At 41.0% G+C, this 13,871-nt stretch overlaps 1 protein-coding gene across 3 annotated transcripts in view; it reads right to left on the bottom strand.

The window, feature by feature from the left end:
* Positions 1–13,871, bottom strand: part of RPRD1B (regulation of nuclear pre-mRNA domain containing 1B) — a 78,648-nt gene that overhangs the window by 47,706 nt on the left and 17,071 nt on the right. For all 3 annotated transcript variants that reach the window (XR_308771.3, XM_001925707.5, XM_021078140.1), the window contains exons 4-5: positions 5,692–5,804; positions 2,908–3,034 (exon numbers count right to left, since the gene is read on the bottom strand). Coding sequence is in view for 2 of the 3 variants with exons in the window: in XM_001925707.5 (XP_001925742.2) it covers positions 2,908–3,034; positions 5,692–5,804 (240 nt within the window). In the remaining variant the exon portion in view is untranslated. The remainder of the gene's footprint in view (positions 1–2,907; positions 3,035–5,691; positions 5,805–13,871) is intronic.

Genomic DNA, 13,871 nt, shown 5'->3' with positions numbered 1-13,871 from the left:
CAAGTTCTCATTCTCAGGGAAGAAAAGAAATAATAGATGATATTTTACTCACTTAAAGAACTCTAGAGAAAAACAAGGCAAAAGCGAAAAAATTAGGACATTTTAAAATAAGGAGGTCAGGGTAGGCTTCACTGAGAGAATACGGCCTGTGTCAATGTGAGAAGATCATTCCAGGCAGAAGAAAGAACTAAGTGCAAAGGCCCTTAGAGAGGAAAGTGCCTGGCAAGGAGCCAATAGGACTAGAGCGTTCTGAGCAGAGGAGACATGACTGAACTTCCACTTTAACACATCACTCTGGTTACTATGATGAGGACACACGGATGGCTCGGGGACTAGAAGGCAGCAGCAAGACCAGATAGGAGCCGTTGCAATAACTCAAGTGAAGGCGGTGCTGACGCGCTCGAGGTAGTAGCAGTGGAGGTGGTAACAAGGAGTCAGACACCAGCTTTAGTTCAGACCAACAGGAATTATGAGGGGGTCATTTACTGAGATGGGGAAGACTACGAGAGAAATTCTGGAGGGAAGATAAGTTTGGTTACTAGTAATATTAAGCAAGAGGCTAGATGTATTGGTCTCACGTCCAAGGGAAGTCAACACTAGATATGTAAATTAAGGAATCATTAGCATAAAAACTGTTGTTTAAAGTCATCAAACAGGATAAGGACCTGTCAGTGAAACTAACTAGGAAAGAAGACTAAGTACTCAAAATTAAGAGGTGAAGGGGAAGAGGAGAAACCAGCAAGAGAATTGAAAACCTGGTGGCTTAAAGCAACACAACCCCTGGTCTCGCTCAGTGGGTTAAGGATCTGGCATTGTCCTGAGCTGTGGTATAGGTTGCAGGCATGGCTCGGATCTGGCGTTGCTGTGGTTGTGGTATGGTGTAGGCTGGTGGCAACAGCTCCAATTAGACCCCTAGCCTGGGAACCTCCATATGCCGTGGGTGTGGCCCTAGAAAGACAAAAAAAAAAAAAGAATGGTGACCGCTAGGAGCTGGGGGTGGGGAAATTAGTTGCTATTTAATGTTATAGCGCCTCAGTTCTGCAAGACGAAGAGTTGTGGAAATTGACTACACAACATGAATGTACTAAACATTTCTTAATGCACACTTAAAACTGGTTAAAATGGTAAATTTTATTAGGTGTATTTCACCGTAACTAAAAATAAAAATGAAGAGTTCCTGTTGTGGCTCAGCGGTTAACAAACCCAACTAGTATCCATGAGGATGTGGGTTCAATCCCTGGCCTCACTCAGTGGGTTAAGGATCTGGCGTTGCCATGAGCTGTGGTGTAGGTCGCAGATGAGGCTCGGATCCTTGCTGTGGCTCTGGTGTAGGCTGGAGACAACAGCTCTGATTGGGCCCCTAGCCTGGGAACCTCCATAAACTGTGGGGTGCAGCCCTAAAAAGACCAAAAAAAATAAAATACAATAAAAATGAATAAATAATTTTTAAAAGCCATATAAGTCAGTGAAAACAGATAAATGAAACCATGTACACTGCTAATTTTATATTAATTTGCTTCCAATTTTGCAGATTGTGACTGACAGAATAAATGAGGTGGCCCCGGAAACCACAAAAAAGTTGGATTTAACCAGGAGGTAAGTTGGGTTTTTGCCAGAAGACCAGAGTGAAGGGGAAGGAGAGCGAAAGGGACTGAGGGTGTGTGAGAGAGTGATTATAAAGACTCCAAGCTGAAGAACGAAGAAAACAAGACCTTAAGGGGAGTAAAGGCTGGTAAAAGGTGGACGGATCAACAGACTGTGGGACCAATGAGCTGTTACATCCAGTGGGTGTAACTGTTGCGGGGGTGGGGAGCAGAGAGTGAGCCAATACGCTTCTTGCGCGACTGAGAAGGCCTCTGTGCTGTTCTGCAATGAAGCACAGCCCTGCCTGAAGGTCTTCACGCGCACAGCTCTCTCTGCCTAAGTGGCACTTCCTTCCCTCCCTGATCCTCACTTCCTGCTTCCTAATTTGGGGGGGAGGGGGCCTCTGATCAAGAACCACCTCACCAGGAAGACCTTCCCTGAGCACCTTTGGAACACTACCTCCTTCAGTAATCCTCTGCCCACCTACCCCACCTCTGCCTTATTTTCTTTGGTGCACTTAACCTGTAAGGGGATGTGGGCAGGGCACCAAGGGCAGATGCTTGCTATACAATGCACCTCAAACATCTGCCGAATGAAGGAAACATTTCATAAGAAACCTTGACTTCCTTTAAATGGCTAGAGAGGAAATGAGTGAAGAGCCAAGTCAAGAGACTAGAGGAAAGAAACGGTGGACCTCAGACAGGAGTGGTCCAAGCTTCTGCAGTGGAAAGAACACAGGCTCTGCAGCCTAGGCTGAAGAGGCATCTGGCACAGAGCACACTCTCTATGAGTTCATGCCTCATTCCTTCCTTTCAACTGCCCTCACATAAAGCAGGAATAATACCAACTGTTTAATTGGGGGTGATCATCAAGAGGGCAAAAATGACATGACTAACAATACAAACCTGGAGTTCTTGGCACTGAAGGCACTATCTTCTGTGGGTGTGTCAGTGTACAGTGTATAAATCACAGCACTGAGGTTTTTTCTGGTAAGAGGATCATGAGTTTAACGTCTTCCCCCTCCTCAGCCCCCCACGCACACAATTTGCACTGTGTTTTCAACAGACCTTACTTGTTGTATTGAGTACCACAGGTTGTGGCACGCTAGCATTTCTGCAATAATTCCTAGAGTCACTATTCAAGCTTGGACTATTCCAGCAGCTTCTTTGTTCAGCATGTGAGTTATGTTTGCAAATCCCAAGATGACAGAGAACCCAATGCCACACGGAAAGTCTGTACCTGCAGACATAAGCATGTCCTGGGGTTTGATGCACTGGAGATATGTCCCCCTTCCCTCATCTTTCACCCAAACTACCTTCTCACCTGTTATTTTTTCCAAAAGAGAAACGTCTTGTACTTCCTGGGGTAAAGAAGCAATTTTCTGTCGGACAGTAGCATCCCCTGATGCAGCATTTTCCAGGTCCTGCAAAGCCTTGATTAGTTCTTCGGTCTAAATGAAAACACAAACAACACTATGCATTAAGATATATGGGGGCATGGGGTTTAAAGAAATAGTTAAACAAAGTAGAGGCAAATTCTAAAAATGATCATCCTTGACATTAAAAAAAAAATCATTTGTTCTTATCCCAGAGCATATACTGAAGTCAATGATACGAATTCTAAGAGAATGCAGAGTTGATTTTTCTAAATCCATAGTAGAACAGAATTGAAATTCCACGTAACCGTTAAAACTTTTTTTTAAAGAACATGTTTTCAGCAGCTTAAGAAAATGGAGTCTGGTTCACATTGCTTAGTTTCAAAGGATGCCTTTCTACTGTAGAATGGCCTCCAATATAGAATAAAGGTAAATGCATCAGATGCTTAGCAACTGTGTGTTGACTGAGTAAATTCTTTTTTGGATTTTTTTCTACAAAATGATTGTCACAAAGATGACATTTTCAATTCTGGCAGCCTCTCCCAAAATTAAATGCGGCAAACTTACTAATGACAAACAGAGGAAAGAAAACTTAAGAAAAGCAAACCAAGAATGTATATTCTGTGTATACCAAAAAAGGGGTTTTTAATTGTCAGGAAACATACAATGCTGACAGGTTAGCTCGTCCATAATGACCCAAACAATACCATGTAGGCACTAGTCTGTTATCCTGAAAGCTGGTAATTCAGGCTGTTTTCTTGAGGAAGTTTTAAAATGCAAAGATATAAGGCCTAACACTGCTTTCAACATTTTAACATAACACAAGTCAGACATGCTTCCTGTTTACACAGGCCTTAAATACACCCATGTGTAATGAAGTAAAGCTGTTTTAGGCAAAATAAGAGGCAGTATCACTCAGTGAAAACATGGGCTCTGAAATCGGACCTATATTCAATTAAGACACTGGGCAAGTTACTTATCTGTCTCCTTGAGCCCCACTTTCTTTGACTGCAAATGAATACATAACAGCTAAAACAAACAGCCACAGAGTACACGAGCTAATTTATAGGAAGGGTCAAACAAAACAAATACATGGAGTCCCTGCTATGGCACAATGGGATTGGCACTGGCGGTATCCTGGGAGCACTGGGATGCAGGTTCGATCCTCAGCCTGGCGCAACAGGTTAAAGACCCAGTACTGCCCCAGCTGCAGCTTAGACCACAACTGCGGCTTGGATCTGATCCCTGGTCCAAGAACTTCATATGCCTGGGGCGGCCAAAAATGAAGGGGGGAAAAAAGGAGAAAAAAAAAAAAAAACCCAAAATATATGGCTAAAAACTCAGTAAATGCTAGCTTCCTATTTTAATATTTAAATACATTACAGCATAGCAAATTTGTCACTGCTAAACAGACTGTCCTTAGAAACTAATTTGTCAGATGGCCAACAAACACGTGAAAAAATGCTCAACATCACTGATTATAAGAGAAATGCAAATCAAAACTACCATGAGATATCACCTCACACCAGTCAGAATGGCCATCATTAATAAATCCACAAATAACAAGTGCTGGAGGGGCTGTGGAGAAAAGGGAACCCTCTTGCACTGTTGGTGGGAATGGAAACTGGTACAGCCACTATGGAGAACAGTTTGGAGATACCTTAGAAATCTATACATAGAACTTCCATATGACCCCGCAATCCCACTCTTGGGCATCTATCCGGACAAAGCTCTACTTAAAAGAGACACATGCACCCGCATGTTCATTGCAGCACTATTCACAATAGCCAGGACATGGAAACAACCCAAATGTCCATCGACAGAGGATTGGATTCGGAAGAGGTGGTATATATACACAATGGAATACTACTCAGCCATAAAAAAGAATGACATAATGCCATTTGCAGCAACATGGATGGAACTAGAGAATCTCATACTGAGTGAAATGAGCCAGAAAGACAAAGACAAACACCATATGATATCACTTATAACTGGAATCTAATATCCAGCACAAATGAACATCTCCTCAGAAAAGAAAATCATGGACTTGGAGAAGAGACTTGTGGCTGCCTGATGGGAGAGGGGGGGGAGTGGGAGGGATTGGGAGCTTGGGCTTATCAGATATAACTTAGAATAGATTTACAAGGAGATCCTGCTGAATAGCATTGAGAACTTTGTCTAGATACTCATGTTGCAACAGAAGAAAGGGTGGGGGGAAAAATGTAATTGTAATGTATACATGTAAGGATAACCTGACCCCCTTGCTGTACAGTGGGAAAATAAAAAAAATATATATTAAAAAAAAAAAAAAAGAAACTAATTTGTTGTTTACTTAGAAACAATCACGCTATTGGAGATAAGCCACATGGAGGGCTTTTGAATGTCTTTGTGACATTATCTATCCCTTTACAAGAGTCTATTTTTTTAAGAATATTTTCAACTTCCAGAAATTAAGAAAAGCCAAATCCAAGTACTCTGTACACACTGGCGGTATAGTGGTGAGCATGGCTGCCTTCCAAATACTCTGTAAAACACAAATCCATCCCAGAGTCAGGGTATGCAAAGACAAAATCAAGCCTGCTATCTGGCACGCGCCACTAGATGGATCTTGCACCCAGTGCCAGACTCTGGTGAGTCCACACTATTGGTTACTGGCGCCACCTTGTGGCCAGCATCTTCAACTAGTGGTCAAGTCAAGCCACTCTGCCCTACTCTCTGGGGTCAGGACATACCAAGAGGGGTCCTGCAGAAGGATCTTGGGGAGAGTAGCTTCCAGGATAGTCGTCATCCTCTTCCTCTTGTATCTGCTGAAAAGTTCGCTTCAGAGATTTCTTCTCCTCCGTTGCTAAAGCAAAGAAAAAAGTGACAAATATGGGTCACTACAGCCTGTATAGCTAAGAGTCAAATGCTATGCACAATGGGTCACATGCAAAAAAGGGTAGAAGGGGTGTACACATTTCCAGAGACGGCTTAATGTTAACCATTACAACAGTTACTTTGAATCAGTGGTTGTTCCCCACATTACTGAAAAGAATCAAAATGGCCTTAGTCTGTCATTTCATACTGACTCACTGGAAAACTACTACTGAAAAAAAAATTTAGAAGTGAAACTTACCTAACTAATGCATTTCATTAAAAAGCTTATTATCTTCAAAAAGAGTTAACAGGAGAAGTAAAATGGTAAGAAACAACATCAGAATATAATGAAGTAAGCTGATGGTTTGTAGGAAATGTACCATGTATAAAATGAGATACTTTAAGCTTTCCAGGATCATTTCAGAAAACAAGTAGTAGAGAGAAGCCCAACAATAAAACCGTATCAAAAACTCTAAAAACAGGAGTCCCCATCATGGCACAGCAGAAACAAGTCTGACTAGGAACCATGAGGTTGAGGGTTTGATCCCTGGCCTCACTCAGTGGGTGAAGGATCCGGCATTGCCATGAGCTATGGTGTAGGTCGAAGACATGGCTTGGATCCTGCATTGCTGTGGCTGTGGCGTAGCCCGGGAGCTGTAGCTTGGATTCAACCCCTAGCCTAGGAACCTCCACATACCCCTAGTGTGGCCCTAAAAAAAAAACCAGTTTAAACTATTGATCTATAAACAAAACAAAGTATTACCTTGAATTTTAAAATAACCATTATCGGGCATTAGGACATACTACTGACAGAAATTACTTAAGTCATTTTTTGGGGGCGGGGGGGGTGACACACTAGTGGCATGTGGAAGTTCCTGGGCCAGGGATCAAACCTGCCCCTCAGCAATCACCCAAGCCACTGCAGTAACGAAGATGGATCCTTAACCTGCTGTGCCACAGGAGAAACTAAGGCACCATTTTTATTTAAATTGACCACTTTTGAGGCTAACAGGTTACAGTTTTTAAATTATCTGTACCGTGTAATTTTAAACTGTTATGACAGAGTGATAATTCCAAAATCATTCCTTTTGCATTAAATTGGACAATATAAAATAAATGTCAAACAAATGAGGGACATAAAACCAAATGAGAAATACAGGTTTGAAAAGTAAGAAACTACTGGACACCTAATATGGGAAAGCACTGCAATAGTTTCTTTACATTTGATCCTCCCAACAATCCTAAGATGTAGTATCTCCATGTTATAGGTAAGAAAATGAAGACCCAGAGAAGCTAAATACCTCATGTAAAGGTATGACTTCAAAATCTGTGCTCTTTCCACTGCTCTTAACTTACTCAGCAGCACAGTTTTCTTTTCATCTGTCAAATGAGGGGACACCGTCCACCTGCCTCAGAACTCTGAGTTATAAACAGAATAATGTACACTTCCCGCTTAATGAAATGTTTTCTTCTGGAGCCAAGGATGTAGTTCCTGTTTTCTACCTTACACATTAACTGACCAAACGTTGTTTGACGTGAAAACCAAGTCAATACTGAGGGCTTTATTTTTTTCTTAATGTTTTTGTTCGTCTGTTCTACTAAAGAAAAGAAACAGTAGCACTTGCATTACTGGCAGTCCTGTCTTTGTGCTACTCTATTATGCACAGATTTATTACCATGGTTTGGTTAAACACCACCATTCCCCCAACAACAAAGTTCAAATTTACCACGGCATATTTACTCTAAGTAACTGCATAGAAAACAAACTTCGCTGCTAACTTCAGCCCACAAATCATTACGTAAATGATAGAAGCGCATCAAGATTAGTGACCACATCACTTCTTTCAAGGTCAGTAATTGGTCACTGCACCTCTGTTATTCAGTTCATACACAGACAGCAAACTAGTTGTGTTGTTTGCCTCCCAGTGACAAATCCACATGACATTCTATGAAACTGAATAATCAAAACAGGGAATTGACTATCAGAGATGAGAGAGCAACAAAGAAACTAAAACCAAAATTAATGCTGGAAATGAAATTCAAAAGTAACATAAATGGAGCTGTAGAAGAAACAGCTGGCTGTGGGGATACTGGCACTGCCATGACTTCTATTTTATTTTATTTTTATTTTTTGTCTTTTTAGGCCCACACCTGCGGCATATGGAAGTTCCCACCCTAGGGGTCTAATTGGAGCTGTAGCCGCTCGCCTATGCCACAGCCACAGCCACACCAGATCCAAAGGAGCGTCTGCAACCTACACCACAGCTCACAGCAATGCTGGATCCTTAACCCACTGAGCAAGGCCAGGGATCAAACCCGCAACCTCATGGTTCCTAGTCAGATTCGTTTCCACTGTGCCACTCCAGGAATCTCATGCCATGACTTCTTGAGACTGGAGCCAGAGGAACTGAGTGAAGGCCAACTTATCACCCTAAATGAAGCAAGTGGCTGTGATGAAAAGGATGACAGTGTCCTGGAAGAAGTGGTGCTGACCCAAAACTTCACTTTTAAGGAACTAACAGAGATACATCACAACACTGAAAGCAAAGGATAAAATGTTAGAAGCTGATCCACAACTTAGGAAGGAGTATGACAAAGATGGAGAAGATGCAACAAGCTTTGTTCAAACTGCTCTTGACAAGTTTGTAACAGAAATACTTTAATTCACCATGTTTCTAATTTATGCTAAAGCATGCTAAATAAGTCTGAACTTTACAGTTGTTTCTCTATACAACTGTAATGAACAGTGAGTTTTTAATTCTTTGACAAAAAATTTTCTAAGTCACAGAATAACTGTAATTCTTCCCATTGATTATTAAGATCATTTTGCAGTTTCAGCTTGAATGGTCATTTTTACAGTCCTGTACTACTATGCAAAGCAAGGACTGTTGTATTCTTCAAAGAGAAACTCTATAAGGATATAATTTGCATAAGAAACATCTTGAAGTACTTTGCACACAGTGGCTGCCTAATTCATGTGTAGTGTGTGGTATGACACTAATGAAAGCAGCCATGTCTGATGAGGGGCCACTAGAATGTAAGCACAAGAGAAAAAGATAATAATATACACACACACACACACGTATATAGTCTTGCTCACTTCCAAACACCTAGAAGAATGCTCAAAAAATGTAATTGTTAAATACACTAAAGAAGGTAGAAAAAATTATAAAACTTGAATCCTGCAGATTTTAAACTCTCAGAGAGAAATTATTATACATGAAAACCACACATCACTAAAGACCTCAGACACTCAGAATCACTGAATTTCAGCAGCGGAGGGCCTGAGACAGACCCATGTCTTTGCTTTTCCCACTGTTTCCCACCTCATTTTTCATGAGAATGTCAAAGCCCACAGGCTGTGGTTTGTTCAAAGTCAGAGGGCTCGTTAGTCTAAGTGTGGGTCCCACAGCAAAAGTCTTCTGCCTCCTAACCTGCAGTTCTTTTTACCAATTCACACTGTCACTCACCTGAAGCAATACAAGTCTGAAATCAAACTGACAAAAATAATTGGAGGGCATTTCTGTCCTCTGCCATCCTGATGTCTTCCATAAGGGTACAATAGGAAGTAACCTTTATCGTCTTACTTTTCCAGGTCTCTCCTAGCCCTACTCCATTATGAACACTTTCACTGGTCCCATCTTCTAAGTACAGTGTCTTGGAGCCAGAATCTCTTCCCAAGTCCCAAATTCCAGCAGTTCCACACCTATAAGGAATTCTCCCCCATCTCCTCCTTCTGCTCCTTCCCAAAGCTTATCAGCCACCTATCCTTTCTCATGCCTTGTCCAAACCACTGTCCCAATTGGGCTCCCTGCCACCAGTCACTTTTTTCCAACTTAGACTACACTCTTCTATCTTCCTAAAGCAGAGCTCTCACTCCATCATGCCTCTATTCAAAATCCTGGAAAGGCCACCTAAGTTCAAAGCCTACTGGGTAATGGTTATGGTAGAATCACCTTGAGTACTCCCTCTTGCAATCATCACCTCCCTGGACTCCCGCAAGTGCATGGGCCTCTCTAAGCACACTTGGCCCTTGCCATTTTGCATGGCCACTGGCCTTACCTCTCTGATGCAAACATTAAGTGACTTCTTCCTTTATATCCCTCTAATACCCAACAAGGTGTCAACACATCTGACTCTGAAACCTCTTGAAAGCAGAAGAAGCAAGGCACTTGGAAAGCCCTAGTGCTGTGCCAGAAATGACCATCCCTGTTCCCTTCACCCACGTGGGCTGGTGACTCTCTCCTGCATGTCTGTACAGAGTTAGCAGTGAGGATATCCAGGATTCTCAGTCTAGTCAGACAGCCGTTAAAATGACTGAGAAAATCTACCAGTCCCATTGCTGTGTCTGGATTTCAGATCAGGTACCTTCCGCTCTGACCACAGGAGCTACACCCCCTTGCTTACTCCCTCAATCACTGTATTAACAGGCAGGGCAAACACTACAGGGGCCAAAATCCTTCTGTCCTCATACTGCACACATTCTGTTCTATCTTCCAACATGTCCCTGTGTCTCCAAGGGGCCTTGTACCCAGTTAATCTTCAAGTAATCTGGTTACCTAAGGGTTTATGGTATGCCCCTTAGAGACACGACCTTGGTGAATTTCAGACACTGTGGCAGACTGTGAAACCAATTTTAAGGTAAAAAGTTAGACTGAAAGATCCCAAATCATGTTACAAAACATAGTCATCTATTTGTAAAACTGGATCTTCCAAAGGAGCCAACTGAAATTTCCACGATTGAAGGGAAAACAAAACAAAACAAAACTCATAGATTTTATATTACTTTTATAATGAAAAAAGACTAAAGACATATTGTTTGCAAAAGTTCCCTCATTCTTTGTTCCCTCCCTCAAAATATGGGAAGTTTTTTTAAAAAAGCACATTAACCTTTACTTGTAGAGAGAAAAAGATCTGCAACAAAGAAACGGCTGGCACTTAAGGGACAGTTCTGAAAGCATCTACTTGTACATATTTATCATCTCACTGAACTGAATGGCCACCTCAACCCGGGAAGCTGGGCCAAGAGCCTTTGCTGCTAACCACCATGCTCTCTGCCCTTGCATAAAACCCGGGGGGCTGAAAAGACCAACAAGTCTCCTCTGACTTTTGCTATTTATATTTAGAAAAGGAGATTAGATATTAGAACTGGGAGGGGGGCTGCCAAATAGAAGTCATATGATCACACTAATACCATCTTACCTACGTTATCTCAAGTAATCCTCACATAGCCCTATGAGGTATTACTATAACAGTCATACTGTACAGTAAGAAACGTGAGGCTCAGAGAGGTCAAATGCCATGCCCAAGCTCACACAGCTTGGAAGTGACAGAATTGGGTTTCATACCTTGGAAGTCCAATTTCAAACCCTTGCTTTGAATAGCTAATCTAACTATACCAAGGGCCAGGAAAGCTGAGTGAACTGCTCATGAGTTGATGCCCGAATTCAAGTCTACTGACTCTCTGTGCTTTCAAGGAAAAAATATGGTGTAGAGAACACAGGTTTATTTTTTCAAAGTTTTATTGAAGTATAGTTAATTTAAAAGGCTGTGATAATTTCTGCTCTACAACAAAGTGATTCAGTCATACATATATACACATCCATTCTCTCTGATTCTTCTTCCATTTAGATTATCAAGGAATACTGTGTAGGAAGAGAACAGGCTTTTAAAAGATACTAACGAACTTAATTTGCAGAAGACAAAGAGATTCACAGACTTTGAAAACAAACTTACTGTTACCAAAGGGGGACAGCTTGGAGGAGGGGAGGTTGGACTAGGGGCTTGGATGGCACATGCACACTCTGGTACATGGAATGACTGGCCAAAGAGGACCTGCTGTACAGCACAGAGAACTCTATCCAATATTCTGTGATAATCTATATGGGAAAAGAATATGAAAAAGAATGGACATGTGTAAACATAACTGATCACTTTGTTGTACAGCAGAAATTATCACAACATTGTAAATCAACTATATTTCAATAAAACTTTAAAAAATGAAAAAAAAAAAAAAGAAAGGATATAGGCTTTTAAGTTATACAGACCTGGATTTGAATTCTCTACTTATCAATTATATCTTGGAAAAAATTACTAAACCCTTTTGAGCTTTAATATCTTTTTTTTTTTTTTGGCTGCACTAGCGGCATATGGAAATTCCCAGGCCAGGGATCAAAATCCGAGCCACAGCTATAAGCTTCCACCACACTTGCAGCAATGTCAGATCCTTAACCCACTGCACCAGGGATCAAACCTGCATCTCCACAGCAACCAGAGATGCTGCGGTTGGATTCTTAAGCCACTGCATCACCAACAGGTTAAGGGAAATCCTTGAGCCTTAATATCTTCATCTGAAAAAATACCAAATACAGAGTAGTTGTAAGGATCTAAAATAACATGAAAAGCAGCTAGCAGAGAGGCTGGTGTTGAATAGGTGCTCAGTAGATGTTATTTCTTTTGTATCTACCTTTCCTTTCTCAAGGCCACAACTATAGGATACTGTGTAATTTATGTGGGACTCAAGTCAATAATGAAGTTCCACTCAGACAATCAACAGCTTAAGTATTCCCAGAACAGAGACAACTTTAGAACACCTGGGTCTTGTACCTAGGGAGATGGGTATACAAACTCAAGAAAACTCCAATTCTAAAACAAAATTCCTCAGTTCATACTCTCCGAAAGTTGTCCAAAGACAAAAAATTACCCGTGAATTAAGGCTGAAATATAAAAGGACTATTTAAATTTGGAAATAAACTTCTGGAAAACTCATCAATATTTTGAAAGGACTGTGTGAAATATTCTGATAACTCAGGTCCAAAGAAGACAGAACGAGTTAGCTGAGACTAATACACACATTGGAACCTTTTGATACGTGTTTTCATCGTTATAAACTAGAGAAAGAAAAATTATCTCTAGATCAGCATTATCCTCCACATTAGAAGAATACTGCCTCTACTGTTGTTAACAAATCTAGATGCTCATCAAAAAAAAAAAAAAAAAAAAAAGAAAAAAAAAAAGAGACTCAACAGAGCTCTTTTTGAATCTACTAATTTGTCTGACTGCTCCCTGAGTGTAGAACAATTCTCACTCCTCTCCTGCTCTTTCCTATCCCATCTAGCATAGCTGTTAACCCAAGCACATGTCTGGCAAATGCTTGTTTAATTGAAATTCAACACTTAGCTTCAAATGTCGTCCTTCAGAACTCTCCTACTTGCCCAAAGGTGTTTTTAAAAAAATCAGCACTGTTTACCAATGAACTTGAAGTCAGAGGAAAGAAAAGAATACTGGATAATTCCCCAACACTGTGCAGAATACCTCCAAAAGACACAAAACAAACACTGCCAGAATCCAAGGTAGGAAACATGCTGCTTTCCAGAGTGACCTCAAAATTGTTTTCTATCAACTCCAAGTAAAACAATAATGATCTGCAGTCTGAAAGCAGTTATATCATTCTTAGAAACCTCTAGTTTCACAGGAAATTTACCTGACCTTAAGATGCCTATATACTCAGACCTGGAAGAGATCATGAAAGGTATACAATAAAGACTTATGAATGAATGACATTATCACTGTGCTAATTATGGTTATACTCTACTGCAGAGGTGTGTACAAAGTATCAGAGGAACATAGAGGGAATGGCTACATGTGCCCAGACAAGCAAACAGAGAAGTCAGAATGAGAGCAGCATTCTTTAAAAATGAGTTCACCACACAAAGGGGACAGAAGGACATTTTAGGCAGAGGCAACACAGGTGCAAAGGAAGGGGTACCAACAGAACATTCAGAGGGAAAATTGTTGGGAATGGCCAAAGAATATGGTACAGGTGAGGAAATGGCAGAAGAACCCAGAAAAGTAAAGTAGTTCACAGTACAAAGGGTCTTAAAACTATGTAAGTACTTGGACTTGATCCTCCAGGCAATGAATATGTGTGTAGTCAGATCAGACCTGCAGCTTAGAAACATGTCATGCCACCTAGAATTAAACCACAACTAACCAGAAGCAAAGGACCAAATAACATTTGATCTTTTTCCTCTTTAAAGAAAAAAATAAGACAGCT

This window comes from Sus scrofa, chromosome 17, assembly GCF_000003025.6.
Source record: "Sus scrofa isolate TJ Tabasco breed Duroc chromosome 17, Sscrofa11.1, whole genome shotgun sequence".
Taxonomy (NCBI): domain Eukaryota; kingdom Metazoa; phylum Chordata; class Mammalia; order Artiodactyla; family Suidae; genus Sus; species Sus scrofa.
The sequence above is the reverse complement of the archived record's forward strand: the minus strand, read 5'-3'. Positions and strand labels throughout refer to the sequence as shown.